The sequence below is a fragment of the Daphnia magna genome, linkage group LG2 (assembly GCF_020631705.1).
Source record: "Daphnia magna isolate NIES linkage group LG2, ASM2063170v1.1, whole genome shotgun sequence".
Taxonomy (NCBI): Eukaryota; Metazoa; Arthropoda; class Branchiopoda; order Diplostraca; family Daphniidae; genus Daphnia; species Daphnia magna.
This window is the reverse complement of record NC_059183.1, coordinates 6,899,324-6,927,244: the sequence shown is the minus strand read 5'-3', so window position 1 is coordinate 6,927,244 and position 27,921 is coordinate 6,899,324. Positions and strand designations below refer to the sequence as shown.

Below are 27,921 nucleotides of genomic sequence, written 5' to 3'. Positions count from 1 at the left end.
GCGCGCATATTTTCCATTAATTTTAATCATTTTCTGCAAGTTTTCCCTTCACAAAATAAATAAATAATTATAAAATACTTTATGTAGGCTAGATGTTAAATAGAAGGCAACGCCAACGATCCTGGATGTTCGCTATTGCACCTGACGATATACACCTTTTTTAGTGCAATTTTTGTATACTCGGAAAAATGTACATTTTATTCAATCAAATTCATATGTTAATCTATATACTTCATTTTTCATTTATTGCTGTAATATGCTGAGAAATAAAAAATAGCTACGTAAAAGTAGGTTTCCCTAGGATCCTCCAGGAAGGAGGGTCCCGACGGTTTCAAAGAATAGGGCTCTCAGCTCATAAGTTTTCAACCGTTAGCTTCAAACTCGCATATGTTCAAATTTTGCTGAAATCCAGATGTTATTTAGTTGTCGAACCACATAAGATTTTTTTTCTCTCTCTTTCTCGCAACCTATCCAAAGAAAATATCTGAGTTTGAGCTTTCCGTTTAAAGACCGCAATTTATCTTCCCCCACTCCTCAACCCGTATATTGTCTTCCTCTATGAAGGCGATAAAGCGTGTTTACAACTGGTGGCGACTGACCTGATTGCATTGAAATGCAAATGACCGATTGGTAGATACCTAGATACCTGGTCGAAAGAAATACTAAAACCATAAGCAGTTAGGTGAAAAAAGGTGAACGAAGACAATAAATAGATTCACCAGTCTTCCACGGGTAGGAGGGCTTTGTTTAGCTAAATCTATTGGATCCAATACATGTTATCAACATCGAAAAAGAACGTAAGAAATCGGCATAATTGCTGGTAATTAACAGGTAAAAGAGTATAAGCCCAGTTAATGTCTTCCATTAGAGGATTGAAAGACACAGTGCCAAAATCGTTGATAATACAGGAGGTGATTGTGTGTGTATCAACTTGTGAGGGATGTCGGACATGTCACCCAAGCGCAGTATACCATAACTGCTGTACGATTCCAACGAACCCACACTCCAAGCGGAAATGGTCGAACCAGCATTCGTACGCAAAATGTCAAAAGATCAAGTCTAGTAAATTACTTGACAAAAACAATTTCAGTCCGGTGTTCCACATGATTCTAATATGTCAAAGGAAGACCCTGTCATTTGGAGGAGGAGTATAGGATCTCTCACTTGCATCGCAAATAGCCGGCGAGTTTTTGTGTTGGCGTGGATCACGCTGGCGCGGATCCCGGCGATTTTCCATTTGCCGTGAGTGTTGATCTCGTGCTGGATCGTCGCTAACATTTCGGTCGATATATGGGGGGTTTACAGGCGGGGACCGAAAATTAACACAGGGGGTGTCCTGTGGCGATAGTTCCATTTGACTTCCTTTCGGTAATAAAGGCAGCATACCTGGTGGGGCAGCTCCCAGCAAACCAACGCCTCCCGAAATTCCACGCTTTTCCCCGAGCAACAAAGGCTGCTGTGCCTGAAGACCTGTTACACGGCGCGGATCTCTGGCGCGCGGATCGTTAGGAGCCGCTCGTAAAGGGCTGTAAACTGCTTGCTCTGGTTCGAAATGTCTGAGCGTTGAGGCAACGGGAATAGGATCAGGGCTGGCAGGTCCAAGAGGTATTGCCGGGGGATCAGTGACGGTAAAATCACGTGCAGTCACGCTTCCCTTTTGCTGACGCGGATCCAAATGAGCCCAATTGGCATGTACTCGTATCGCGCTGTAATCGGGTGGGTTGGGATCAACCAGCCAAACTTGATATTCCATAGGTGGTCGCAAATTAATAGAAGCTTCAATTTCGCGAACTGGCACCTGGACTGGCGCCGATTTAAAAGGTAGTGGTAGTCGCCTGAGATCAACATCTGACGACCGGATGTCATCAAGGTTACTGTGTGGTGCCAGGCCAGTTCGTAGATCCACATCTGTAGCTTTCCGGTTGTCTAATCTTAAATCAACGTCCTGGCGAGATGGTGTCGGCACGCGAAGGTCAACGTCTCCCATACCGACGCTACCGGTAGACATTTGACTGCTGTTATTATTTCGCATTCGCGGGTCACGCGTACGAGGATCTCTCCTACTGTTTTCCGCAACCGATGAGCTGCAACCATATTCGCCAGATGCAGACTGGCTCTGTTGCAAAGTCGATAACGCTTTAGCGATTTCAGCCACGTTGATGTTTTCCAACGACGTTAAGTTCAAATTTGTAAGAGCGGGAACTGAGCTATCTTTGCCACCATGTGCGTCAGGTTTTTGTTTGATAGTCCTTAAAAGGTTGGTAATGGATTCACCCGTTTCCTCTTCGTCGCTCGAGTACCATTTATCGTTTGCGGAATTTTGCTCGTTCCCGGCGTCTAGTCCTTCTTGAGTGGTAGCTGGTTCACGCTGTTGCTGTTGGATACGACGGTAAAGCTCTCGCTGCCTCGCTGGAAGCGTTGACAAGTAATCAACATTTCCTTCTTCTTCTTCCTTCGTTCCCACAAGAGGGGAACGAATGGTAGGGTGTTCTTCTTCCACTTTTTGTTTTGGAGGCTCGTCAACGGAATCATGAGAATGGCTGGGCTCATTCGTCTTCTCTTGTCGTAACTGCCCAAACCAAATGCTACGGCTGTTTTCCTCCGGCTGTTCTACACGAGCATGGTCCGTCTCAGACGTGGATGACTCCTGATAAAATGCTACGCGTCGAGCAGGTTCATCATTCCTATCTGTAAGCTGTGTCTGATGATGTCTACCCCCATCTTTAACCATTTCGGTTTTATTGGTCAGATTTCCGCTGGAGGTGCTGCCGGCCTGATCGAAGAGCGCTGGAATATGAGGTCGTTTTTCTCGCCCATTGGGAACAGGCGAAAAATGGTCAATGGCCTGAATAAGGTAAGCATAACGTTAGTTCCAAGGAAACAACAAATTTAAAACAAGAGAACATAATTTACCTGAATTGTTTCCTCGCGGCTGAGTCTAGGAAAATCTCCAAGAATTTCTCGAGGTGCTGTTTCAATGTGTTTAATCAAGATAGCTCGCATGGTCTCGGTGAGTGGTTCGTGACTAAACTTGCACTCTTCAGAGTTATGTCGACACTTTTTCCCTAAGGAAAAGACAACATTATCGTGAAGTTTCTTATGTTTGATTTTTTCCAAAATCCGAATTAATCAAAGACAACCATACTGACCTGTGTGAAAAAACTTGCATGGGAAATCTTTATGTAGATAAAGACATTTTTCTTTTTTGGCACAGCAATCCATCAAATAGAATTTGCAGAGCTCCATTTTGCGAGGTGGAAGGGCGGCATGGGAGTAGGGGCAATCGTTTCCCCGAGAACATTTGCCCTCCATATAAAATGCACAAATTGGTTCCTCTTTCGATTTGTTGGATGGCGTGTTAGGAGAAGGATTGTTCTTGGCTGGCCTCCGATCACGGTCGGAGCGATCGCGATCCTGCCGTCTCCGATCACCACCTCCACGGTCTCGAGCGCTGCCACTTGCAGGTCTCCGTCTTGGAGGACTACGTCCAGATCGAGCTCTTGATTCACCCCCACGCTGGCGACGTATCGAGCTAAAGTTACTTTCGTCATAGTCGCTTCCAGCTGATTCACCGCCACCATATCGCTGTATTCGTTCCATTGGAGAATGCCCACGTGCATTTATGTCATAGTCAATGTCATCAAGGTCTTCATTATCTCCGTCCTGGGTTCGTCTTCGTTTGCGCTAATTATGAAAACCAAGACACAGTTGTGTTGTTAATAAGAGAACTTAAAAATTCACTATGACTAATGTGAAATACGGTGAGCAAATATTCCAACAAACTCTTCACAAACATTTTGGATCATACATTTGAATCGCGATGACTAGTCAGGTCATCATCTCCTGTTCGTTTGCGCGTCCGGCTGTTATTGCTGTTGGACGTCACTCGTTTATCTCGCCGTTTCTCAGCGTTAACCGCAGCACCTCTGATGTTGAGCGAGTCCGGTTTCTCAGGCTGATTACCAGTTTGTGTTTTTAAATCTTGTTTCGCCGTGTCGCCTTGAAGGACTGTAGGCTTAACTCCCGTTTTCTCTTCCTGCTTTTGATTTCCATGTTGGATTTCTTCGTCATCGTCATCAGATGCGATTTCACCCTCTTCTAAGTCTGCATCATCTACATTGGCATTTTCCCTAGTTGGAAAGATCAGCATAAGTAAAATGTTTTAATGTATAGGTATGCGTTACATACGGCAAACCATGTAAGCAAAATTGTCTGACTTTACCCCATAGCTCCTACGCACTAGGGATTTGTCTCAAACGAAAAATATGGAGTTTTTTTACTTTTTTTTTTGCTAATTTTTTTACCGTTTGCGATCATTGTGACACTGCTTTAAAACGTAAATTTTGAATACAGACGTGAAACAATCCATTATCATGCCAAAGGCCATTCTGAACTAACAGACTGAAAAGGAGGGCATGTCGTCAAACATCACGTGACTAGCGCCTGATGCTGCCAATACGAAAAAATTATGTATAAACAGCAAACAGAATGACGTAGGAAAAAAATTAAATTTTCAACTGTGTTCTTCAAATTTCCATGTTACTAACAGATCATGCTTTAAAAAATAGAATTTTCCTACATTTATGACAAAAAAAAAAAAAATTTAATGAAAAAGACCGGCAACGACGGAAACTATATGCACAAGCTTAACTGAAATCGATAAGCATAAAAAAAAAGTAGAGTAGTTTGCATAACTCAGTTAAGTGACAACTGGTCAGTGAAATGAAATTAAGAACGTTATTCCATAATTCGAGGTGGAAATATCGTTTTCCTCGACAATGCTGTCCCTGTTCTAAGAATCATAGATGTTTGGAAAGCAAGAGGAATGGGAGAAAGTAGAGAAGGGAGGGTAGTATAGGAATATACTCAAACCTTTCATCATCTTGAGCTTGATCAGAATCGACGCCTTTGACGAATTGGAGGTCATTGGCAAACACACCATGCAGAGCCATGATTCGGTGACAGCGCACATCAAAATGGCGCTGGCACAAAGAAGCAGTCTAGCCAGAGAATAACCGATTGAGCAAGCCCTGGGGTTCTGAGAGCACTGGGGAGTTGTGATGCTTTTCGCGTGTTTCGATACTACGCTCCTGTAAAGTTCGGTTTTCGTTCGTTTGTCTTCAACAACAGAAAAATTTTCTCAGAAGGATGGATTCAATTTTGTCCATTTTCCAAGTTTCAAGAAGAACGCAGATCGTTTCAGATATCAGGACGATGCATCTTAGCGTCAACCTTCATGAGTTAGAACGCGTCGTCTGGTCATGGTGTCAGGCCGAATACCCGTAATCCGTACAGATGTAGTCGATGCGACTCACTAGAGAAGCCTTTCGGAAGAGACATCTAGAGGTCTTGACTAAAACTGATTAACTTGCATTGTTAATAACGCTCACAACGCACTCTCTTGACAATATTAGAACTTGATGGACAGAATATGGGAGAACAGCGATTGCAAAGCTGAAATTTTTGAACATATTCTTATCAGATACAATTGGTTTAAATTGGTTAATAAAACTTTGACTTTGAATGCGCAACACTGTTGCAAAGAGTGATTTTACAACTGTATAATTTGAATGCAAGAGAATGAGAAAGCTTGCAGCTCAATCGAAAAGCTTTCAGTCGACCAATTAGAAGACAGAATTGTCAGTTCATTACATGTCTACTAAAATTTATGTAGAAACGAATAAAATTACAGAAAACGAAATCTAACAAGTTTTTTTCTGTGTAACCGTTAAAGAATATTTAAAATAGTGAATGATACAAGATCGAAAGACAAAAACTTTAAGTCACGTGAATAATTATCTAAATTCACTCTGCGTTGCCGTTGAAAAGATTTGCACAGCTCGTACATATCTTTATCTGTTGATTTGTTATGGCTTATGGCCCAGAGGGAATTTATCTACTAAAGCTAATAAACAAAGAGGACTCGGGATCTCAAATACGCCAGTATGTGCACAATCACGCGTTGCTTCATTGGAGACTATTAAATTACGTGTAAGGCAAAATAGAACGAACGTGGCTTGTCCCACGCCGAAGGCCACGGTTTTGTGACAGGCCCTGTGATATCCGATGACCATCCAACCCGTATGCAGAGTCATAGATTATTAGATAGTTTAAGTACTCCATGTTAAACCCCTTTAATAAAGACACGCCCCATGCCACTTTTTGCAAGCCAGATTTTTATGGGCCGCTTTCCCATAGGCTCGCTCCCTCCGACTGGCCTGCAACATGCGGAGATCTGATACACTACAATGCAAAAAGCTATCCTTTCCCAGTCAAACATCCGCTTGGTGCAGGTCAATCGGAGGGAGCGAGGCTTGCGAAAAGTGACTTGGTGCGTACAGGAGTAGTTAGACCACCTAGTTTATGACTCTGCCGTATGCAATTATGCATCCCCAATGATGCAGATTTAAAAAAAAAAATTGAAATGATTAAATTTTCTTAAATAACTTATTTGTATATAGTCGTACCTGACGTTCGTTATTTCCGTCTATCACAAATTTCGAGCATACCTCTTTGTCAGGCATCGACACAGATGACGGTCTATTGGGCCTTTTTGGAAAACAAATGAGGTCGATACATTTTTAGTGCTCATGCGAATAAAATGAACACAGGTTATCTTCATCAAAACTGAAAACGCGTCTTACGAAAAGATGGCGATTAAACAACGACAGGATTTAATTTTTTTTTACTTAAACACTAATATTTCAAGAAAAATATCAGACAACTTTAAAAACGAGACTTCAAAAATTTGAAGTGACATGTTAACTGAACGAAACGTCAGCGAAATCTTTTAACTTAAAAAGAAGCGACAAGTTAACTACTTAACCAGAATTGTTACAACTAAACTAGTGCTTACCGACTGAGGATCCATCATTTATTTGTTGCGTATTCAGCAGTCGCTAATTTTGAACGGTATTTTCTTCCATAGAGTAGTGTATGACTGTCTTTTTGCTAATTGCTTAGTTTTCACACTTTCTGTAATGGCAACAAAAAAATATATTAAGTTAAGAAACTGTATTTTCAATAAAACTACTTGACATGAAGCCCAAGGGATATTGAGTTTAGATTTAGATTTAGATCCATTTTATATGATGTCACAGTGCTGTTCGATTGACCTTTTGTTCATAAGGCTCAATTTTGGAAATACCTTATAAGCCACGCACTATGCATATGCGTCAATTTCGAGGAAAAGTGTTTGTTCAAATTTTTCCATAGACAACGTTACAAGAAGTATTACCGTATCAAGCATTGTGGTTTTAGTTCTTAAACCATTAACGTCGTCACATAAGAAGTAAAGTACGGTGTGGCGCGAATAAACATATAATTCAACATAAAAATGTTTTATCAACCAAGTTTACAGGACTACAGCTAAAACTAAATCAACTAATGTCTTTTTATTCCTTCGCGCCAACGAAACGTACTACGTCATTATTAGGCAACATCTACTTCGCCGAAGGAGAGGACATAGAGAGGAGGAGCATAAGCTATTTTGGCGAATAACAGAACACCAGCTCATCATGTCTGTAAAGAAAGAAGTTAAAAAGATAAACAATGAAGACAAGGAATTTTTCAATGGTTATGATACAGAAGAGTAGTAAGGTGCTACGTTATACCATCAAAGTCAGTGTTTGGACATTTTTAGCAAAGTGTTAATAGTGTCCAGTCGTCGCAATGAAACTCTTAGCTCTAACCTTCGGCTTGCTGTTTCTCATTCACTTATCTGAGTATTATATCCAAGCAACAACGACTAGCTATTATGAAATCCTAGGAGTCGACAGAAAGGCAACAGATCGACAAATAAAAAAGCTTTTCGCAATCTTGCTCTGAAATATCACCCAGATAAAAATCCAAATTTTGAAGACAAGTTTAAAGAAATTGCACAAGGTAACAAGCATTCTCTTAGTTTTAAATGTTAAGCATTAAGTTCTCATTCTTTTACTCTCATTAGCTTATGAAGTTCTTTCAAACCCAAAGAAAAGGAAGGAATATGATATGTTTGGGGCAAATGACAATACAAGGAACCAAAATTCAGAGTTTGCTTATAACTTTGATTTCGATCAGTTTATGAAACAGTTTGACCAGAATTTTGAAGACTTAAACCATAAGTTTTTTAACAGTCACACCAACAAGAAGGGTCAGAAGAAAACAGATTCAATTAGAAATTTTGGAAATCTATTTGCTGCAAGTTTAAATATTATTTTCTGACATTTTTTGAAGCATATTTTACTATAGCAATTTTATGGTGTTTACTGTTTAGGATAATGACCTGTTTGGAGGATTTGAATTCAATAATCTGAATTCTATGTTTGGTTTTGCTGATGATTCACACCACAGAACACAACCATCTTGTGAAACAGTAACCCGAAAAATTGGTAATGTTGTTACAAGCTATACACATTGTCTGTGATTGGACTGATGAAAATTTTACTGTTATGGAGATCATTGTTATCAGCAGTTACATTTTGTTTATGGTGAACTGTAAAATGAAATTGTTTATGTTGTAAAAAAACCATGTATGCTTAAATACCTAACAATGTTGATGTAATGTTTAAGAAATGTTTACTAAAGACAGAAAATCTCCGTATTCGAAAACTTCATGTATTCATCCGTACTATTTCAAGCAGTGACATGAAAACGATTGGCGTTTCACTCTGAAGTTTCCTCGTCAGCATAACTCATCAAAACTACAGTGTTTTTAGCCCAATGAAGGTGAAATATTTTCTCTTTCAAATGAAGCCCGACGGTGCACGGAGCTAGAACCCTTTAGCGAACCTTCATCTTACAAAGGAACCGCAACTGGAACATTCTCACATCGCCTGAATCCAGTTTAACAACCCCCTCTTGATGGTCGATGGATAACAACTGACCTGTGCTTTCGCGCTCTTCTCCGAGAATAATCTTGACTCGATCTTTCCGGACTGGCACGATTGGCTCTAATAGCTCGCCAGCAACTGTTACAACGCGATCTTCAGCCGGTAGAAAAAGAGAACACATTCCTCCAGATATACCTCGAATCACGCCGCTCTTAGTGCAAAACAGACACAGGTTAATAAGCGAATTCGTAAGCAAATTAGAAATAAGATACTACCTGTCCTGAAAGTCCTTTATCATTATTGGAATCCTTAAAACGCACCTCTATATCGGTGGTATACCAATCCTGGGAGGATAAAGAATCCATTCCCGCTCCTGGTGTTTGAGGATTAAGCGGTGACGGTGCTACACCAGGCGTCATGGGACTATAGCTCATTGGAGATGGTGATGTATAACTTGAAGCCATCCCAGGCGATGGATGGAATGGCAAGCCTGTACTGGGGCTAGGGGTAGGAGCATAACCTGATGGGCTTGGAGATGCTTGATACGGTGCTGGACTTGGACTGGGTTGGTAGGGAGAATACGTATGATCTGAACCGTACGATGTGCCTGGTGTGTGTGGGGTATAGGGTCCTTGTGGAGTGTCCACATGGTAGGCTGATCCAGGAGTTGCAGGGTTGTATGCAGGAGATGGAGATTGATCATCCCAGTTATCCAAGTCTCCATAATCGGTGGACCGAGCAGGAGTGTTGGTAACAGTTGGATCCCAAGCTCCGGATTGCCCAGGTGTGCGGGATCCATCATGAGATGGTGTCATGCCGCCATAATGAGGAGTACGTGAGCCATCGTATAGCGGAGTTTGTGAACCATACATCGGCGTGCGGGAGCCAGAAGCATACATAGGGGTGTCACGACCTTCACCTTGCGACGCAGGAGTTTGGCTATAGGTAGACACAGCACCAGATTTGGAAGGTCCTCCCACAACTGCAATTCGAGTTCGATCGACTGATACTGTTTGGCATTTAGAATGTAATTCAACACGGGCCGTTGAATCTGTAGCATCCTTAAAATAGACAAAAAAGAAAGAATTCTTTGCATTACATGGAAAAACGCAAATATACTGAAGATATACCTTGACAATGCCTATATGACCTTTGTATGGCCCTTGCGTTACTTTAATGGTTTTGCCAATTAAATCTCGATCCCGCCCAATTCTTCCGCCACCTCTTCCAAATCCGCCACCGCCTCCACGTCCGCCACCGCCTCCTCGACCACCACCACCACCACCACCCCCGCCGCGTCCACCACCTCTTCCACCTCCACCACTTGGGTGCATGGGTGACGAAATCCTGGGCGACATGTAGCCCATACCGGATATTGCTGGTGAACTCGAAGCTCCTTTACTACCACCAGCCAATACAAGGTGACGAGTTTTACAGACGAAAATTCCACCATTTTCTAGCATCATCCGGGAGTGGAGGAATGCAAAGTTACGGTAAAGGTGGCGTATTTCTCCCTGACGGCCGGAATGGGGACCATCGATAACCTTAACGATATCCTTTCGTTGTATCGTATTTTGTTCGGAATCCAGAGCTACGGCTTGGCGATTCTCCTTGCGGCGCTGTAATGCTTGTGGTCGAACTGCTACGACTTTTCCATGCATGTTGAGTACCTGAAACAAAATTAGCAATATATAACTTTTTTATGGCCCTTCAAATGTTGCTTCATGAATTGTAGGATACATACTTGGAAATTCTCCCTTTCTAATCGAACAATGACACCAACTGATTGGGCGTCCAGTTGAACCAGATCTCCCCATTGGTACTGACCCATTGAATCAACGCCTGTTGCCATATCAGAGCACAACTGAAGATCTCTTGGTAGAACTTTCAGTTCATGCATGGTAAGATCGGAAAAAAGAACAACCATATTATCTTCGACACGAACGATTAGCCCAGTATCATTCTCGTAGCGACCAGCGATCACTCGGACATGGTCACCCATTGAAAAATACTTCTTCAATTCATGAGCCTGAAACTCCAAAGGGTCCTTGAGATCTTCATGCTTTGGCATCACTGTGATTTTGTTGCCATCGATAGCCACGATTTTACCACGGAGATGAATAAGTTCACCCTCGCATACTTCGACTGCATCTCCCGTGGCAAAATTATGTGTTGCTTCCTCTTTTCCTGACACAATACGAACCTAGGGACAAAGAACAAATGAAACGCCCAATTAAAATTTAGCAAATAACAATAGAGGAAGGAAGTTTCGACGGCGAAAGAAAAATCGGAACATTCAACTTACTGCTAGATCAACTCCTTCAACGGCCTCCTCAAAGCGCTCGAGTTCGATCAAAGTAGGTTTAACACCATCGGCGAGGATGGCGGTGGTTGAGAAATTTTTGTAAAGAAAACCTTTACGGGAGTATCGGTTCCCTTCAAAAATGAGAAAATCACCATCACTCGTTACCTCGCCGCCAACTGCCCTAATAGCTTCCAGGTCAAAAAGTTTTAGAGGTGGACGAATTTTTCTTTTCTTTTTTGCCTCTGCATCAGACTGGGCTGTGCGCAGTGCCCCACGAGGTCTGCTGTAATCAATGCGTGGAATCAACTTCAGGTGCACTTGGTTTTGTGCTACGTCTACATAATCCACTTGAGCTATATCATCTTTGAAAATTCCTCGTTTCAGGCGAACCCAGGATTTAGGTTTCATTACACTCTGTTCTTTAACAACTCGTAAAACATCCGTCATTTCCTTGATTGGGACCATTTGCTGGGCATAGAGACCCATCCGAAGGCTACCAATGCCATCAATAGCCTGCTTCACATGGGTTTGTTTGAAAGCTTCAACATAGATATATCCCTTGACTCCTTCAGGAGCCACGATCGATTTAATCTGCAAAGGTTCTTCAGTGAACTGGTACGCGATGAATTTTCGCATCAGTTGGAAAACCGTTTGTTTTTCCTCTCCTAATCGGCACTTGACCATCCAGAGATTTGGATCTCTAAAAATATATATAAATATATACTTTATAAATAACTGTTGCTTCATCAAATCTAGCAATTAAATGCATTACTTGACTCCTGGTAGAAGAGTTTGCTGAGTTATTTCATCAGTCATGTCTTCACCTCCATCTCCGAAGTGACTGGTTACTGTAGCTTCATCAGCGTACTTTTTCCGAAAATATTCTTCTACTTCTTCTTCTTTGGAACTACTGTAAAATGTAAGAATTTTTATATTGTTTTAGCCAATTCCATGTTTGTTTAAGATTGAAGTTTACTACATACTCCCACATTTGTTGCCGCCTGCGACTGCCATCAATTTCTCTGGCTGTAGGCCCCATTTCATTAACTTCGTTTCCTACTACCCCATAGTTCTCGGCTCCATCTTCCCATTCTTCCTCATCTTCAACCTCATCATCAACTTCTGCTTCTTCTAAGATGAAACCCCCAAACCGATCACTTTTCTTTCGCTTTCTTCCTCCTTTAACTTCTTCCTCGTCTTCCTCATCTTCTTCCTCTTCAATTTCTTCATCATCTTCTTCCTCTTCTTCAGAATCACTACCTTTATGCCGTTTACTTTTCTTATTACCCTTATCCCTTTTCTTCTTTTTCTTTGATTTGTCTTTTTTTGCAAGTTTTTTGCTTACTGCTTTGTGATTACGGTCGCCGGAGTCGTTTTCCTTCAAAGCTAAAGATTAGTTTTCGACAAAATGACAATAAACGTTTAACAAATACCGAACTTTCTGCATCACTAAGAGCTTCTTTCCTATCAGAAAAATTACTATCTTCGCTGTCCGACATATTTGAATGCTGACTGGATACTTCTACGCGGGCGAAAATAACAATCACAACGAACCAAACAAAGCTTTAATTTTTCGACGAAGGAAACAGGTAATTGTTTCGCTTTTTTCAACTTGAGTTTCCTCAATAAATACCAGAAACAGAACTGAAGATAGCTTGTACCACCAACCAAAGCAAATTATCGCAGTTGCTTTAGTTAAAATGGCTCTTAGCGGCACCTTTCGGCCTATATATTAAGAGAAAATAACAGAGATTTTTTAAAAATTATTCTTAAATGAAAACGAATTCTTGTTGGTTTTACTTTTCAATCCCTTTAACGAGAAATTTCAAATGTTGGCATTTACATTGAATTTCATTGTTAGAGAAATCATTGTTATAAATTATACAATTTTCTTATAGTTCAACTCGTTACCGTAAGCGCGTAACATGCCATACGCTGTTTTTTTCTACGGCAGCCACCTGTGTACTGAAATGAAAACCAAATGAATGACAATATTCTGGCATTACTCTATTTGGCTGTTTTGGAGCTGCCGTCGAGTCTCAAGTTTTGGTATTTTATTTTCTTCTTCTGTTAAGTCAAATTTCTCACACGTGCACAGGTAAGCGCAGAGCCCTGTGTGAGAGTAGAGTTGGGTTCAGATGGTTGGGCGTTTAGAATTAGTATGGGGGAATCGAGTTCCAAGTCAGTAACTAGCGTAAGTTCAAACCAGAGGGTTTCTGTTAGCAAGAGTTCCAAACCGGAGGTAGCCCTGTCAAACACAGAAAGAATTTTATTGACAAAAGATCAGGAAAATTCTTTCCAGACTTCAACATTTTCCAGGTTACCCAGCCTGGTTCTGCAAAATTCCTTGCCAAATATTGAAGTGAAATCTAATTCAAACATATGTGGCAAGGATCAAAAAGTGAAATTGACATTACAAGATTACAGAAAACAAGTTGGCCTTAAAGTGATCAATCAGAAACCAAATCAGAAACTAGGGATAACAGTAAGTTTAACCTTCTTAATGCCTCAAACATTTCAGATCATATGTGATTTATTTAGGCTAAATCAGAATCACATTTAGAGGGGAAAAATGAACAATTGTTACCTCTAGATAGTGCTTTCTGTCCCCATTGTGGATTCTCTACATCATCTACTACTAAATGCACAAGATGCATGAGATCCTTTGAAAAGGAAAAAACAACCCTTCTCTCCCTAGGCCTTGAATCATTGCCTGGGAACGATTTATCAGAAACCTTGCAGATGTCCAAAGATCCATCATATGGGAATAGGCGTCCACGTGTTCAAAAGTCTCAACCTACTCGGCAGACTAGAACCAAGTTTGATGAACCACAATGTGTGACACTGAGTAGTGATGAAGATGATTCCTTTCAGGAAACCAAAAAAGCTAAATGTGATTATAGTGAAAAATTCCTTCAGCAGTCAACTGCCAGTGCTGCCATTGAGGTTCAAGTACAGGCAAACATTTTAAACGGTAAGATAAGAAATACAACTTTTCCATTATCCATCATTCTTTTTTTGTGAGTTAGTCTACACTAAAGGGCATGTATCATACTATCATTTAGATGGAGATTCAGAGACCAAAGTATTACCTGGTGATACAGAAGAGGAAAAGGGATCAATCGATTTGCTTCGGTGGAAAGAAGGTGGTTTAAGGGGACCGTTCTTTGCTGTAAACTGTCGTTCAGTTCGAATTGGATCTTATAAATTTATACCTACGGAACGCGTCCTGTTCTCCTCGGAGGGAATCATGTTGGAAGCACCGGTTTTTTACGCCCATGACCAGCCCTCGCAAAACGATTGTTTATGGATAGACGTCGCTATCCCAACTCAGCAGTTGTTGCAAATGGAAGCGCATTTCAATCGACAACTTCCGGTCATCTTCCTAACTGTTACGCCAACCTTGTGCCGTCGGGTTTCGTCTGGCTTACGCCTGAATAAAAGTGGCCCCTATTGGGACAGTCTTAGTGAAGACGAAAGTCAGAAGCGGCTTACGTTGCTGCCTTGCAGTTTGGACGATTCAGCTAAAAACGCAATAAAGCAAGCTTTCGTTCCTAGAGGTGTTTTTCGTGAAATAAGTTCTAGCGAGGCCAATAAACTCTTGCTTATCTCTTCACCCCCGGAGGTTCGAGATGCATTGCAACGTCTTCCCTCGGGAACTGCTGTTTCAGCCGAGACAACTAGAGCTTCTTCGTCTTCAAAGCAAGACGTTAAAGCACTTGAAGCAAGTGATAGCAAAAACGAAGTAAGTATTCGAACCAAAATAATTTGATTTGGTTAGTAACCCATTTTCTAATTAGGTCGTAAGCTAAATGCAAAGCTTGTTGTAATTAATTTTTTTTTCTTGACGTAGATGCGTATAACTAGAGGGGCAACCAAATCGCTTCCTCGAAACCCTTTACCAGTAGTCCAAATGTTTTCATGGTCAGATGGACCAGATCGTTTCTCTGTCACAACCGAAGACTATGCTTGCCTGAATCAAGACAATCTTCTAAATGACAGGTAGTTGACAGCCTTCTGTGCTTTGTTTTATGGAGGTTATAACTTCTCATCTTGTATTTGTCTTCGACAGCATCATCGACTTCTATGTCAAATACGTTTTCAGCACTAAATTAGATGATAGTTTGAAACACAGATGCCATGTGTTTTCATCATTTTTCTACCAGCGACTTACTACTCACCCAGCCAAAATGAGTGGAAGGTATGCAATTCGTTCAATTTTGCAAATTCTATTTGTGGGTACTGGAGTTTAATTTATATTCATCTTAACACAGAAAACATCCAATTGAAGACGATTCGTCCCTCTCTTTAAAGGAGAAGCGGCATTTGAGAGTTAAATCCTGGACGAAAAAAGTGGACATTTTCGAAAAGGATTATCTCGTGATACCTATCAACGAACGCAATCATTGGTTTTTGGCCATTGTATGTTTTCCCGGGTTGTCTGGACCAATATCCGTTAAAGACAACAAACCCATCATCCCCCAATTTGAAACAGTCGCTAAGAAAACGCCCGATGGACAATCAAAACTTGTGACGTTGAATGGAGAATCATTTCACATTGGAAATACAACCATTACGCCAATTAGTTCAAATTCGAAGGTAGTATATTTGTCGGTTCGGTAATCGCGGTTTTCTCACAAGCTAAATCAACGTATTCTTTTCTGTGTGCATTTCTTTTCGCTATTCCAGGTGACGGAAAGCGTCCCAGTTACGCTTAGCATTAGCTCAGAGAGAGACGAAGCTGAAAGCGACGATGAAGACATATTGTTCCCGCAAGACAATAACACTGTTGAAAAATCTATGAAGATTACCGAACCCATCAAACAGTAATGGTTTTGTTCTCATACGTTCCGTTCTACAATGTGCGGTTATACTGGCGCTAGCGAGACTTAGGAAATCGAAACCAGAAAAGGGGAGACCGAACGAAATAATCTTTCCCAAGTTCGACTCCTTTTGCACCAACCGGAGGCCAAACTGGGAAAGACTGTTTTGTGTGTGTCAACTCTGTTCTCAGGAATTCTTTTCCCTGGGTTCGATTTGTTATGTTTCGCAAGTGGGTTACTAAGGCAGCTTAACAGCCTACTGACCGTGATTCTCAGTATTTAAGTTTGCTGTGATATTTGATGCACGAGACGATTTCTCAAATTTTTTTCCCTTTTCTAGGCCCTGCATCTTATTTTTTGACTCTTTAGCTGGAAGCGCCCATAATCGAGTGGCGACCACCTTACGCGAGTACCTTATGGTAGAATATCAAGTTAAGAGAGGAACTCCTGTTGAGAATTCAAAAGCAAGTATGGCCGACAACCTAGTTGACCCATGTAACCTTTTCTCAAAAAAGACGATGATATCCGCATGCCTTGACGTGCCTCAACAGAATAATTCGTATGACTGCGGCGTATTTGTTCTTCAGTACGCAGAATACTTTATGAAAGTAAGTCGAATAAGCACATCAGTTTGAAAATATCCTAATGTAATTAATTGCTTGGCAATACAGAATCCATTTTTGGATTATAACATACGGAACATTAAATTAAGTGGCTGGTTTCCGTCTTATATCGCCGGAAGAAAAAGAAAAAACATCCAGTTTTTGCTGATACGACTCACCAAAGAAATGAATCCCATGGCTGATTCGGTTCTTGACTTACTACCCAAAGAAGATGTGAAGATTGCGCTTCAGGATCGTCAACACTGTCGAGCTTTACCTGCCTTGAGTGTTACGAATAACCGCGCTGGTGAAATTCAAAAGGCAGCTACCGTAGCCGAAAAGGCAATGGCAGAAGACGGAAAGTCGAATGTGGCACCTCAAAATAAGAACGCCGCTGAAAATGGAGCCGAGTCTGAATTTGTTGGTGACCAAGAAAGAAATAGTGAAATCGAAAAATAAAACTTGTACGTCATTATGTTGGCCCATTTTACGTTAATATAATTGTTGGAAGGTTTAACCCTAGAATTTCAATATCAATATTACAAAGAAAAGCGAAATGAGTGTTTTGAATGTCTTGTCGTCTTGGAAACCACGTTGAAACTAAGTTGCCAATTGACAAAATCTGTTAAAGAATATGCCACAAATCGAATTTGTGTTTACAAGTGTGTGATTACATTTTAGGCTTTAAATTTTCATCTGCTTATAGCGCGTTGCACTTCCAAATCAATCCAAAGGAAAGATCGTTTTTGTATCGTTTATTTCAGGGATCTTACGTATCCGTATCTCGCAAAAACTTTCATGACGTCTGACTCGCGTAACCACAATTGCCGAGATCAATAACCGCTTTATAAAAACCACGGCGTTTCTAATAGAAGTTGCCTTGACATGGTGTATTTCACCTTTTCCGTGGTATGTCACAGGCACGTGAGCTCATTGATGTCTAATTGGATGTAGGTACAACCGGAAGGTCTTTGTTGAGATGAAAGGGACGACCCGTATGAGCCTATATGCTTATACGAATGTCGATGACATGCAGACATCTAACTAAAGTGGTTTAATTGTCGCTCGTCTTTTTTCCGAGAAATTAGCTCTAAAGTGAAATGTGCAACCAAATTATCGCGTTTCTACAGAAAAGATACGGTATTGTGTAGTCGACATCGATTCATGCAAAAGACCTATAAATAAAGTTTTTCCAGTCGGTGTTGAGAAAGATATACTGTGTCACGTGATTACTTCATCGTCTGTCTAGTTTACATTTATACCATTGGTTTGTAAAAGGAGTCACTTTATGTTAAGGAATGCGTATTTGCTAACAAAATAAATGTTGGACCTCATTTGGACGTCATTCAGGGCCAGTCATTCGAACTACTAAAGGAACCAGGGGAAGTCGCTGTGAAGAGAAGATGTATTCCATGAATAATGTTCTTTTTACGTCTTTGTTCCGTCAATATTCTTTCTCGTTCTCTTTAAGGTGCCTTTCCCCAAGCCCTACCGATCGCACTCACCCTACTATACCGCATAACAGAATCATTCAATTCAAATGAATATATTGGCTTGTGTTATAGTAGGCTACCGGTACATCTTTCCAGCTGCACTTGGCAGCAACTTATACTCTGCCTTTGTTCTACTTGTGTTAAGCCTTATTGTGCTTTGCGTCACAACAAATACTTTCCAATTTTGAAAGTCGTGGTATGAGCCAATAAGTAGAAATATATTGGAATGCCCCGCTCTTCTTCTGTGTTGAGTAGTGAATTTTTTCTAGGCTAGAGGGGCCAAATAGACCAAACTCAGTGGTGGGCTCTTATCCGCTGTTACCCTAACTTTCTTTAAGGCCAAAAGGCGGCGAAGACTTAATCTCAATGACGGAACCATATCAATATTAATTGACATCAAAGCAGGTGCTAAGAGATGCACTTTCTAAAATTAGTTAATAGACGGCACTTCTCTGCCTTTCAGCTCATTTTGCCGGATTGAGAGTGTCTTCATAATGTGCGTGGCACATAGAGAGGCATATGCTTTTCTATAACATGGTGAATGTGACGCTGGCAGGCAGCATATTATCTTTCTGGCTTATGGAGACTGCGCGTACGATGGTGAATGGCGCTATCCTTAGTCGTCGCTTCTCTTGAGAGCATCCAATCCTATAAAAGAGAGCTGCAAAAGATAATAGAACACTTAGTCGTTGCTCACACAAGCTGTCTAAATTCTAAAAGAAATTTCGGTACCTAGATAGTGCAAATTCATAACGATAGTCATCAGAGCTTCAGTCAGAACGACGGGATAGGCGATGGACTGGAAAGTTTTTGTATCAGTGGCAATTTTGATGCCTACCGCCCTTAGTCTTCCTTTAGAATTCTGTTGTCCTCCGAGCAACAGTATTTCTTCCTCTACTTTGTTCAGTCTAAAAATGCTCCCGCCAATCCCTGTTCAGCATTCTGAGATGAAGACGTTCGTTTATCCACCGATTACAAGTCCGGAAGCCCAAAATTCAGCGGTGGTACACGAAGAGTCATCCTGTTGCAGCAACAAAAGCGAACTATCAAAAGCAAAGAAGAATGTCATCAAATCACGCATGAAACTTCGTACGCCCACTGGATTACGTCGAATCAAACGATTTCCTATTCATTTAGATCCACTCTACCAGTATCGCTACCTCGCCAGATCAGGCCGTAAGTCGTTGTTTAAGAGTTGGTTGGCATATTTTGTTTTTAAATAAGACATCCATACTATTAGGTTATCACTGTTTAATGAAGGGAGTGCACACGCTGTAGTAACCGTAACATTGGCTGCTAAAGTCCACAGTTTTATGTTGAAAAGCCCCTTTATGATGTGCGGTTGCTGTCTGACTAAAAATGGTTGTGAATATTCTATAGAATGCCCAACAGCCAAAGACGGCCAGCCAGAATTCTATTGTCCCACACCAGATCGAAATGGAAATTGGCGTTGCATCGATGATTTCCAGCTTGTAAGCAGCTTTATTCTTATTATTTTAAACTGTCATCCCGTCTTCGTTTTCACTATGTAAAATCCAGAGTTTTTTTTTTTTTCTAAATGAGCAATGGTTGATTTCAGTGCGACGGTGTGCGCCATTGCCCAAATGGCGAAGACGAACTTCCTGTTTCCTGTCTGTTCTATCGAGTGGTATGTTACTTGCTCTACTCTTTAGCATGAAGAGACTATAGCATATCGTTTCTTTTCAATTTGAACAAAATGTTTTCTTTTTCTTCTTGAAGTTTCCGACCTCCCCATTACTTTTTTTCTTTTTAGGTTGAAACTCATCTTTTGAGCGTCAGCCAACGGCTTAACAGTGACGAAAGCCGACAGCGAGGTGTTCCTCACTAAACGTGTACTTATCCTGACGTCTCATTGTTTAATTGGGCTGTCATCACCCGTTATTATGGATACCTTCATGCTATATGATAGTTGCCGACCATAAGACGATGACAATGACAGTGGCAGTGGGAAAAGCGCTTAAGAACGCTAGAGATCATACGGTACTTCCTGGACAATGAATTTCCTTTTATTTTTCAAGCCAGAAACCCTGTTCTGGAATCATCAAATTTTTTCATTTGATTTTGTTTCAAAGTAAAAAAAATATATATATAATAATAATAATAAATGTTCAAAAGAGGTCTGAGTCTATATTTAATGTCGTTATTTCTATCCTTTATTTTTTTAAAGGCGCATTAACTCTGGTAATTTTAATGTAGGCCTACAGTATACAGTAGTAAATCTCCCTATTTGGTTGGGTAAATATAGAACTAGATTACATCCACATAAGAATACTTTTCGAAATGAAACTCTCTGTTGTCAGTAATTTTTAAATTCGATGACGTGGAAGTATAAGAAAAGTTGATCGAGAAGCGGTTGCCTCGAGATGAATGCAGCATAATTCTATGACTCACAGACTAATTTTTGTTTTCTTATTGATTAGCAATGACGTCATAATGTTAACAACGACGAATATGAACTTTCCGGGAAAGTACTAGACACTCCATGCCCTGCCAAATAAGTTTTTCCAGGTGATAATGGATTGTGCATTTATCAGACCCCCCCCCCAGCTCCGTCTAAGGCTATCATCTTATTGTGCGTCAACAATTATTTTTGCAAACTAGCCTACTTATTTGAATAAAAAGCACAACTACACACCAATTGCGTAGCTAGATTAAGTCTTTTAAGTTAATTAAGTTCAATTAAGTCTTAGTAAAAATAATTCAATAAACTTTAGCTAGGCCTATTACGCCTACGTTCTACATGCAGGTCTTTTGCATTGATTAGACCAGTGCGGAGCGATGCCTCGAAATGGTTTCATGTTGTGGTACAATCTCTCCATGCGAGCGCTTCGGTCAAACCCACAGTTTATCGCCACAGCAACCATGCACATCTTTTGGAACTACTTAAAAGCGAGAGCTGCACGGCATCTCAGCTGTGAAAAATGTTGTAAAGGAATAGTCTCTAAGGATCGGTAAATGAGGTGAGCATGCACAAAATACTTGCGGTACATGAATGGCCGTCTATAGCGTTATACAACAAGTATCAAAGCGATACTCATTCAGTTTGACTCTGCTGTCTCTTCAAGTTGTTTACGATCCATTTCTTGTGTGCGCAATCTATAAGTTTGACAGCCAGTCAAAATTGACTTTTTCTGTAACACATTTTTTGCGCATAAACGCAAGCTTTTTGTTAGCAACCACAATCAAAGAGATCTCACGGTGCTTTCACAAAAGCATTTATATCCTACGTTTTTGAACAAGTTTACGTTTGAGAAATTAAAATTTTACAGGAAAAAGCCTAGAAAAAAATGAAAGAAATTATTTACATGAACTGCGAAAACGTAGAAGAAAAAAAAATGGTGTTCCTGTGAGAGCACATTCAAGCGGACTTTTCCTTCTAGGTTTCATTAAGGCCAAGTTGTAGATAAGAAAGTCTGTCTAGTTTCAGTACTCAACCTTGCGGCACGACTAACGATTTAGGGAAGTGGCAGCATGCATCAGGAATGGGCCAGGATAAAATGCGGACGCGGACCGCGGACTGCGGACAGGAGAAACTGCGGACTGGTATCTGCGAACTCCATGCCCATATCTGATATTAAATTTCAAACTAAAAATAGTATTTAAAAGTCAACATATGCATTATTCAAAATATGAAAGTAAAGGACAGTTTATATATCATGGTTACGTCTGAACTAGGTAAACTCTTCGTACAACAATGCAAATAAAACATGTAATAAACTTAAAAGGATTTGGGGTATTTCCAAGGGGTTTTTAAAAACTCCTGAAAGGCATAATGCTGTTCTTTTGGAAGACATTCCTTGTGGTACCATTCTTTGCAAAGTTTGGTACCACGTTGCCGCCTTCTGAAGGACGACTTAACTGCGCTACGGTTGTCTAATTCAAATTCTTAGTTGTGCATAAAAGAAAATAGAATATAATGGATTTGGCCTATAGGAAAAAAATTAATAAAATAGTCAGCTGCTAAGAGCTGTGCGCATTTTTATTTTTATTCATTGGAATTGTTGCATCCATACATATTTTTAAAAAGCAACAGTTATCGAACAACAGCCAATGCATGACAAAAATAAGGTTGATCTGTCTTGTCCTGTAAAAACAAGTCAAATTTTGCTGCTATATATATTATGAAATTTTAATGTTAAATACGATTATGAAATGAAGACTTTGCTTACCAATTTTCTGCCTTACCAACGCATAGAAATGTCTATATGGAATGCTGTATCCCCGTATAATACGCGGACTGCGGACAGCTACCCTGTGGAGAAACTGCGGACTGCTGTCAAAAATTTCGGGCCAGTCCGCAGGTGAAAGTCCGCAGTCCGCAGTCCGCGGTCCGCATTTTATCCTGGCCCATCAGGAATATCAAAGTAGGCCTAATGAACAGCGATGGTGCCGTGTAGTCTACTTTTGCTTCAATAGGCAGTTAAGACGCCTGAAATAATATTTTAAGAAAAAATATTTAATAAGCTAAATGCAGATAGTCTACTCCTTTTTTTTAAAAAAGAAGTTGGCAAATTAACATGAACTAGCAAGGAAAGCAACAGAAATTGAGCATCAGATGTTTTGGTATGGAAACATCAACAAGTTTTGAGACCATGTGTCATATGAGAAAAAGTCTTTCAGTTTCTGTTAAACCTATTTTGCTTTCCCTCAGTTTTGGGATAAATACGGCAGCTATTGTAGACCTATCAGGTTAAAGCTGCATTTTGAACAATGGCTCAGACATATAGGAATTTCGGACCAATAACGCGCTTTTTGCCGAAAGCGACTATAACCAGGTAAAAAACTAATTACGAAGTCCAACAGTTCAAATGTTAAACCCAAAAAAGATGTAAGGATGTAATATTGTTACTAATTTCACTTACCTACACGAACATCGGCAGAAGTTGCAAAGGGAGATTTATCCTCTGAAATGTTTGTGGGATCTCTAGTAGTTTTTGGTTCACTTGCAATGGCTTCTTCAAATATTATTTCCACTTCTGCCTCACTACTTCCATTTCTTCCACAGTCTACTGAATTCTGTAGATGATCAGGCACGAAAATATCAAATTCTTTTAGAATACTTAAAATTCTGTCTTTGCTTTTGACTGAACACAGCAGCTTCCCAGAATAGATGTACTCAAGAACACAAAACAGTTCTTCAAAGCTCAGATCAATTGAGATGCAGACATCTAGGTCTAACTCACAATCAGGTAACAGGATGGAAAAGAACCGGCTGGCAGCAGCAAGAACACCTGTGTAAAATATTTTATGAAATCATTTCAAGAAATACAGCATTTTCTAAAATTTTGAACCTCATCCAATCATACTTCTGTTAGCACGGAGCTTGTTTTGTAAGCTGTGTTGTTCATTATTGTCATCTGGAGACTGGCAAAAAAATGTAACATCCTGAAACATAAAAAAAATTCAGAGAATCAACGAGACAGACTAAAGAGGAAATTGGCAAAATAAGGTGGTGTATATAATACACACAGCACACAAAGCTTGCAAAATCTCATTGTTTAAAAATAATGGAAAATCTAATTGTTAAGAAACAGCCATAATCATGTCTTACAGTGAATTGTTCTTTTTTCCTTCCATCCATCCATCAACAAGAAATGATGCAGACATACTCCATGGTTAATTCCTACAATCTTAACTGGACCTTCACTACTCATTGTTTTTTTTTCCTTTTAGATACCATTCCCATCCCGCAAAAGTGGCCTTTGTGAAAACGAAGAACACGCTAATAAAAAAAATCTTTATGTTCAAATATAGCGTTTTTTTTTTCACAACCCAAACAGTTTCCACTAGCCACTACTAGAAGAGGTGAGGGGATAAGGATAACGATAGACGATAGCAACACTACAGTTAATCTATTGGGGACCCGGTATTTCATGTATTTGGAACATGGGGTGGTATCTTGTGGAAATCACCATGGAAGTTGCCAACGGAAAAGCGTGTCGCGGAACGTTTTCAATCCGAAAACACCATTATAACAAAGCCTTGCAGTTTCCGTGTAAATTCTAATTTACGAATAATTTTCGAAAAAAGTAGCAATGTCATAAATGAACATTACGAGAAATTCAATAACGCATACCATCAATTCATAAGTAAATCAAAAAATTTGGGAATTCGATTAAAAAAACGGAAAATGTTATCGACGTGGTCCGGCTAGCGACGTGCACGGGACCTATTTAGTTCGTATAATGTAATGCAAAAATTTTTTATGCACTAGAAAAATTGATTGATGTGTACAAACAATACGTGTATACAGCTCATAAATTAAAACTTACCCGTAAAATAGAAAAGTAATAAAAAAAAATAAAAACTGCGGAATTGTTGTAAAACTTGCAGCATGATGTTTTCGGATCTGGAATCAAGGTATTTAAAGGTTCTGTGTACGATTATTGGATGTGTGGGGTGGATGTGTAAGGGATACATGTTATAAAATAGCCGCTGTATCTCGGGCATAGCATACCCATATCGATCGCCGAATCGAATCGATACACAACGTATCTGCCCCATACAGTCAACACTGTCGTTGACACTTTTGAAAGGTACGACTAAATTATTTTTTTATTAAGTAGATATGGAGAAACTAACTAATTGAACTAAATGTTAAATTAGTTTTGCACTTAGAGGCATTTTAGCTTTCTTGGCTGGTGCTGGATTTTGCTTGGATGAATCGCATTTAGAACTCTGAAAAAAATAAAAATAAATACCATCGGAAGCAAAAGAACACAACAGATTAAGTTTTGGTATTACATCTTGTTTATGTTTCCTATTTTGCTCGGCGACTGGCCTCTCCGGAGTAATGGATGCAAATACAAAATTGGAACCGACCCTTGGTGCCTGAACAGGTAACACGGATTTCATCAACGATGCAATTTCTGATAAATCTTTTTCACTTCTGCGTAAAAAAGATCCGCATCTCACCTATAAAATGAAAAGTAGGAAAGTATATAAGCGCTGATCTCTACAATGTGTTAAGCACTTTGTAAAAGTAACCTACAGTGGTCACAATGTTCGCCTTAGAATGCGTTGACTGCTTGGCGTTGGCAGTAGCAGCGGAGGAATCGCCTTCTGTAATTTGATTAATGGTTTTGGAAGCAGTGTTGATTTTCACCATTTTAGTTTGCCGGCTCATAACCAATGGCACTTCTTTATTCGTTTCCTGTACACCAAATGTTTGGCGGCAAAAATGGTTGATTAGTAAACTGAAAACATTTTACGTCGTTGGACGATCACCTGTTGCGACTTTTGTTGCAGGAGCCATTTTTCTCTATCACTGTGAATTTTTCTCCATGTGAGATCATCCTGTTCTTCAGCAGCTTCATCTTCTTCATCTTCTTGATTTTTTGGACGGGCACCGTCTCCCTCAGTATTTTCACCATCAGCCTGTTTCCACCGAAATTGTTTTTGCCTTCCACCGCCATCAGAATGCAAATCTCCATCTTCGAGAAAAAGCTCTTGAAAAAGTCGAACTTCACGCTGGTCTTGATCAAGCATTGTCTTCATATGGGCTCTTCCAACTTGCTCACGAACTTCGTTTTCATCAATATCCTCCTTATCGCCTTCCTCCTCCTTCCAGTCATCCATTTCGTCACCGCTGCCAACTTCGGAACCGGACAGTTCAGCCTCGTCTTCAAAAAACTCAGTCAGACCTCTAAATTCTCGTTCCTCTTCATGCATTTCCTCTTCTTCGACAAACGAATGGTTTTCATCGATAGTTTCATCTTCGTCATCTGACAGACAAACACGGGCCCTTTTTTTCACCTTTGACAGGGATTTTTCTCCATCCTCTAAAAAAGAAGGCACAGTTCCAGGTTCATCAGCGTCATTTTCAGAAACGAATTTTGGGAGAGCACTACTGGAGCCATCTTCCTCGTCATCCTCATCAGCCATTGGAATTATTCTTGCGAACGGCTTAACTTCTTCATCAGATTCGTCATCTGCATTTTCAGTCAAACTACTTATTTGCGTGTCTCTTCCAGAAAGTGAATCTACATGGTAAAATAAGTTAGCTAAGCATACAACGAAAAAACAAATCTTCGACACAACTTACCAGGGAATTTTCCCGAGCAGAGGGCCAATAGTTCTTCGACGTTTGAGGTTTCATTGTTTTGTGTGCACTTCAACTTAGGAATAATATCTTCTTCTTCAGCACTATCACTCACGTCCAGGTTTGGAGTGAGATCCTCAAATGAACTAGAACATCCGATTCCCTGAAACATTAAAATTGCATTACAAAATGAAATTAACGCGCCAATTAAGATATTTACTTTCAAACTAGGCTTCACATCCGATCTTAGGGTAGATGTACTTTGATCTAAACAAGAATCCAGCTTTTTTGCAGCTACTTCAAAGTTGAGCGGAGGTTCAAAACCATTACTTTGATCGTCAGACTCGTTAGATGTTTGTACTGCTGATTTACTTTTGACTTCATCATTTTCTTCGTAACCAAGAGAATCTTCTTGGTCTTGATCTTCGGGATCTTGGTCACTGTCTTCAGTCTCTTCCTCAACAAATGTAATTTTCTTCTTTTTCCCTTTTTTAGTGCGCTCAAAGTCGTACTGCCAAGAATCTGGGCAGGGAACTGCAGCGTAACGGTCTGCCTATCCGGTATTTGCTGAATAGTCCATTCATCTTCTACACTACTTCTATGCACATCACAATTACTTAGCGATGGGTTATCTTGAGGTTCAACCGCTACAATCTCTGACGATACGATACTTTCAAGCGTTTCTTCCAGCGAAGTGGGTTGGTTGGTGACTACGGTGAAGACCGGATCTTTATGTCTGGAGATTTCCGGTTCAACAATGGTTTCAGTAACATTGGTGTTTGAATTCAGAATAGCCATTTTTGATCCACAATGAGTTTTACTTTTGTTGCTGTACATCTTATGACTGTTTGAGAATTTTTCTGGAAGCTTTTCTTCATACTGGAAGGGATCTTCATTGGAGCTTGAAATATTGGGTTCTCGTAAAATTAGTTCTCCACTATTTACTACACGAACATCGGCAGAAGTTGCAAAGGGAGATTTATCCTCTGAAATGTTTGTGGGATCTTTAGTAGTTTTTGGTTCACTTGCAATGGCTTCTTCAAATATTATTTCCACTTCTGCCTCACTACTTCCATTTCTTCCACAGTCTACTGAATTCTTTAGATGATCAGGCACGAAAATATCAAATTCTTTTAGAATACTTAAAATTCTGTCTTTGCTTTTGACTGAACACAGCAGCTTCCCAGAATAGATGTACTCAAGAACACAAAACAGTTCTTCAAAGCTCAGATCAATTGAGATGCAGACATCTAGGTCTAACTCACAATCAGGTAACAGGATGGAAAAGAACCGGCTGGCAGCAGCAAGAACACCTGTGTAAAATATTTTATGAAATCATTTCAAGAAATACAGCATTTTCTAAAATTTTGAACCTCATCCAATCATACTTCTGTTAGCACGGAGCTTGTTTTGTAAGCTGTGTTGTTCATTATTGTCATCTGGAGACTGGCAAAAAAATGTAACATCCTGAAACATAAAAAAATTCAGAGAATCAACGAGACAGACTAAAGAGGAAATTGGCAAAATAAGGTGGTGTATATAATACACACAGCACACAAAGCTTGCAAAATCTCATTGTTTAAAAATAATGGAAAATCTAATTGTTAAGAAACAGCCATAATCATGTCTTACAGTGAATTGTTCTTTTTTCCTTCCATCCATCCATCAACAAGAAATGATGCAGACATACTCCATGGTTAATTCCTACAATCTTAACTGGACCTTCACTACTCATTGTTTTTTTTTCCTTTTAGATACCATTCCCATCCCGCAAAAGTGGCCTTTGTGAAAACGAAGAACACGCTAATAAAAAAAATCTTTAT

The 27,921-nt window shown here is 40.0% G+C and overlaps 7 protein-coding genes across 11 annotated transcripts; 3 read left to right on the top strand and 4 right to left on the bottom strand.

Annotated features, from left to right (window-relative positions):
* Positions 1–741: 741 nt before the first annotated feature.
* Positions 742–5,523, bottom strand: LOC116933227 (zinc finger CCCH domain-containing protein 4). Of its 3 annotated transcripts, none has more exons than XM_032941059.2 (5): positions 4,873–5,523; positions 3,809–4,130; positions 3,150–3,684; positions 2,914–3,065; positions 742–2,845 (listed from the first exon to the last, which is right to left on the bottom strand). In XM_032941059.2, exons 1-5 carry the CDS (start codon positions 4,950–4,952, stop codon positions 1,118–1,120), a joined length of 2,817 nt encoding a protein of 938 aa, XP_032796950.2. In that variant the 5' UTR covers positions 4,953–5,523; the 3' UTR covers positions 742–1,117. The 3 variants fall into 3 exon arrangements, with proteins under 3 accessions (XP_032796950.2, XP_032796949.2, XP_045024695.1); XM_032941058.2 differs by lacking the exon at positions 4,873–5,523 and adding an exon at positions 4,305–4,556; XM_045168760.1 differs by lacking the exon at positions 4,873–5,523 and adding an exon at positions 4,223–4,378.
* Positions 5,524–7,487: 1,964 nt separating this feature from the next.
* LOC116933229 (dnaJ homolog subfamily B member 9) lies at positions 7,488–8,592 on the top strand. The gene is given in 4 exon segments (XM_032941061.2): positions 7,488–7,795; positions 7,798–7,884; positions 7,949–8,181; positions 8,258–8,592. Coding segments are annotated over 4 exon segments (594 nt in total). The 5' UTR covers positions 7,488–7,671; the 3' UTR covers positions 8,408–8,592.
* Positions 8,579–12,806, bottom strand: LOC116933225 (transcription elongation factor SPT5). Its single transcript, XM_032941055.2, has 8 exons — positions 12,552–12,806; positions 12,102–12,496; positions 11,891–12,028; positions 11,119–11,818; positions 10,558–11,016; positions 9,944–10,483; positions 9,089–9,874; positions 8,579–9,024 (listed from the first exon to the last, which is right to left on the bottom strand). The coding sequence occupies exons 1-8, from the start codon at positions 12,615–12,617 to the stop codon at positions 8,764–8,766; spliced, it is 3,345 nt and encodes a 1,114-aa protein (XP_032796946.2). The 5' UTR covers positions 12,618–12,806; the 3' UTR covers positions 8,579–8,763.
* Positions 12,807–13,119: 313 nt separating this feature from the next.
* Positions 13,120–17,060, top strand: LOC116933226 (sentrin-specific protease 6). Its single transcript, XM_032941057.2, has 9 exons — positions 13,120–13,603; positions 13,660–14,092; positions 14,184–14,863; positions 14,972–15,120; positions 15,191–15,319; positions 15,393–15,717; positions 15,808–15,944; positions 16,282–16,549; positions 16,613–17,060. The coding sequence occupies exons 1-9, from the start codon at positions 13,280–13,282 to the stop codon at positions 17,000–17,002; spliced, it is 2,835 nt and encodes a 944-aa protein (XP_032796948.2). The 5' UTR covers positions 13,120–13,279; the 3' UTR covers positions 17,003–17,060.
* Positions 17,061–18,709: 1,649 nt separating this feature from the next.
* Positions 18,710–20,185, top strand: LOC116933228. Its single transcript, XM_032941060.2, has 4 exons — positions 18,710–19,212; positions 19,417–19,508; positions 19,616–19,684; positions 19,811–20,185. Exons 1-4 carry the CDS (start codon positions 18,831–18,833, stop codon positions 19,883–19,885), a joined length of 618 nt encoding a protein of 205 aa, XP_032796951.1. The 5' UTR covers positions 18,710–18,830; the 3' UTR covers positions 19,886–20,185.
* Positions 20,186–22,018: 1,833 nt separating this feature from the next.
* Positions 22,019–24,021, bottom strand: LOC123469638. Of its 3 annotated transcripts, XR_006642922.1 has the most exons (5): positions 23,609–24,021; positions 23,364–23,442; positions 22,920–23,288; positions 22,227–22,840; positions 22,019–22,141 (listed from the first exon to the last, which is right to left on the bottom strand). XR_006642922.1 is itself a non-coding variant. In XM_045168761.1 (4 exons), exons 1-4 carry the CDS (start codon positions 23,636–23,638, stop codon positions 22,773–22,775), a joined length of 546 nt encoding a protein of 181 aa, XP_045024696.1. In that variant the 5' UTR covers positions 23,639–24,021; the 3' UTR covers positions 22,019–22,772. The 3 variants fall into 3 exon arrangements, 2 of the variants coding, with proteins under 2 accessions (XP_045024696.1, XP_045024698.1); XM_045168761.1 differs by having other exon boundaries at positions 22,019–22,840; XM_045168763.1 differs by having other exon boundaries at positions 22,019–22,486; positions 23,609–24,012.
* On the bottom strand, positions 23,966–27,833 carry LOC123469869 (claspin-like). Its single transcript, XM_045169214.1, has 9 exons — positions 27,789–27,833; positions 27,487–27,565; positions 26,705–27,411; positions 26,319–26,651; positions 26,102–26,261; positions 25,285–26,039; positions 25,049–25,210; positions 24,821–24,972; positions 23,966–24,059 (listed from the first exon to the last, which is right to left on the bottom strand). Exons 1-9 carry the CDS (start codon positions 27,831–27,833, stop codon positions 23,966–23,968), a joined length of 2,487 nt encoding a protein of 828 aa, XP_045025149.1.
* Positions 27,834–27,921: the final 88 nt, after the last annotated feature.

Bases quoted from the DNA above. Each gene is read 5' to 3' on its own strand.
- LOC123469869 (XM_045169214.1), bottom strand. From the start codon at position 27,833: ATGAGTAGTGAAGGTCCAGTTAAGATTGTAGGAATTAACCATGGA. The intron at 27,412-27,486 runs GTATGATTGGAT...TATTTTACACAG, and splicing joins CAAGCTCCGTGCTAACAGAA to GTGTTCTTGCTGCTGCCAGC. The intron at 24,060-24,820 runs TAGGAAACATAA...TTCGTAAATTAG, and splicing joins AGGCCAGTCGCCGAGCAAAA to AATTTACACGGAAACTGCAA.
- LOC116933228 (XM_032941060.2), top strand. From the start codon at position 18,831: ATGGACTGGAAAGTTTTTGTATCAGTGGCAATTTTGATGCCTACCGCC. The intron at 19,213-19,416 runs GTAAGTCGTTGT...AATATTCTATAG, and splicing joins CTACCTCGCCAGATCAGGCC to AATGCCCAACAGCCAAAGAC. The intron at 19,509-19,615 runs GTAAGCAGCTTT...GGTTGATTTCAG, and splicing joins GCATCGATGATTTCCAGCTT to TGCGACGGTGTGCGCCATTG.
- LOC116933225 (XM_032941055.2), bottom strand. From the start codon at position 12,617: ATGTCGGACAGCGAAGATAGTAATTTTTCTGATAGGAAAGAAGCTCTT. The intron at 11,819-11,890 runs GTAATGCATTTA...ATATATTTTTAG, and splicing joins ACTCTTCTACCAGGAGTCAA to AGATCCAAATCTCTGGATGG. The intron at 9,875-9,943 runs GTATATCTTCAG...GTCTATTTTAAG, and splicing joins GTCATATAGGCATTGTCAAG to GATGCTACAGATTCAACGGC.
- LOC116933226 (XM_032941057.2), top strand. From the start codon at position 13,280: ATGGGGGAATCGAGTTCCAAGTCAGTAACTAGCGTAAGTTCAAACCAG. The intron at 13,604-13,659 runs GTAAGTTTAACC...TGATTTATTTAG, and splicing joins ATCAGAAACTAGGGATAACA to GCTAAATCAGAATCACATTT. The intron at 14,864-14,971 runs GTAAGTATTCGA...TTCTTGACGTAG, and splicing joins CAAGTGATAGCAAAAACGAA to ATGCGTATAACTAGAGGGGC.
- LOC116933227 (XM_032941058.2), bottom strand. From the start codon at position 4,387: ATGGCCTTTGGCATGATAATGGATTGTTTCACGTCTGTATTCAAAATT. The intron at 4,131-4,304 runs GTAAAAAAATTA...CTTTCCAACTAG, and splicing joins TGTCACAATGATCGCAAACG to GGAAAATGCCAATGTAGATG. The intron at 3,685-3,808 runs GTATGATCCAAA...TTTCATAATTAG, and splicing joins CTAGTCATCGCGATTCAAAT to CGCAAACGAAGACGAACCCA.
- LOC123469638 (XM_045168761.1), bottom strand. From the start codon at position 23,638: ATGGATGGAAGGAAAAAAGAACAATTCACT. The intron at 23,289-23,363 runs GTATGATTGGAT...TATTTTACACAG, and splicing joins CAAGCTCCGTGCTAACAGAA to GTGTTCTTGCTGCTGCCAGC. The intron at 22,841-22,919 runs GTAAGTGAAATT...CTTCGTAATTAG, and splicing joins TTCTGCCGATGTTCGTGTAG to TTTTTTACCTGGTTATAGTC.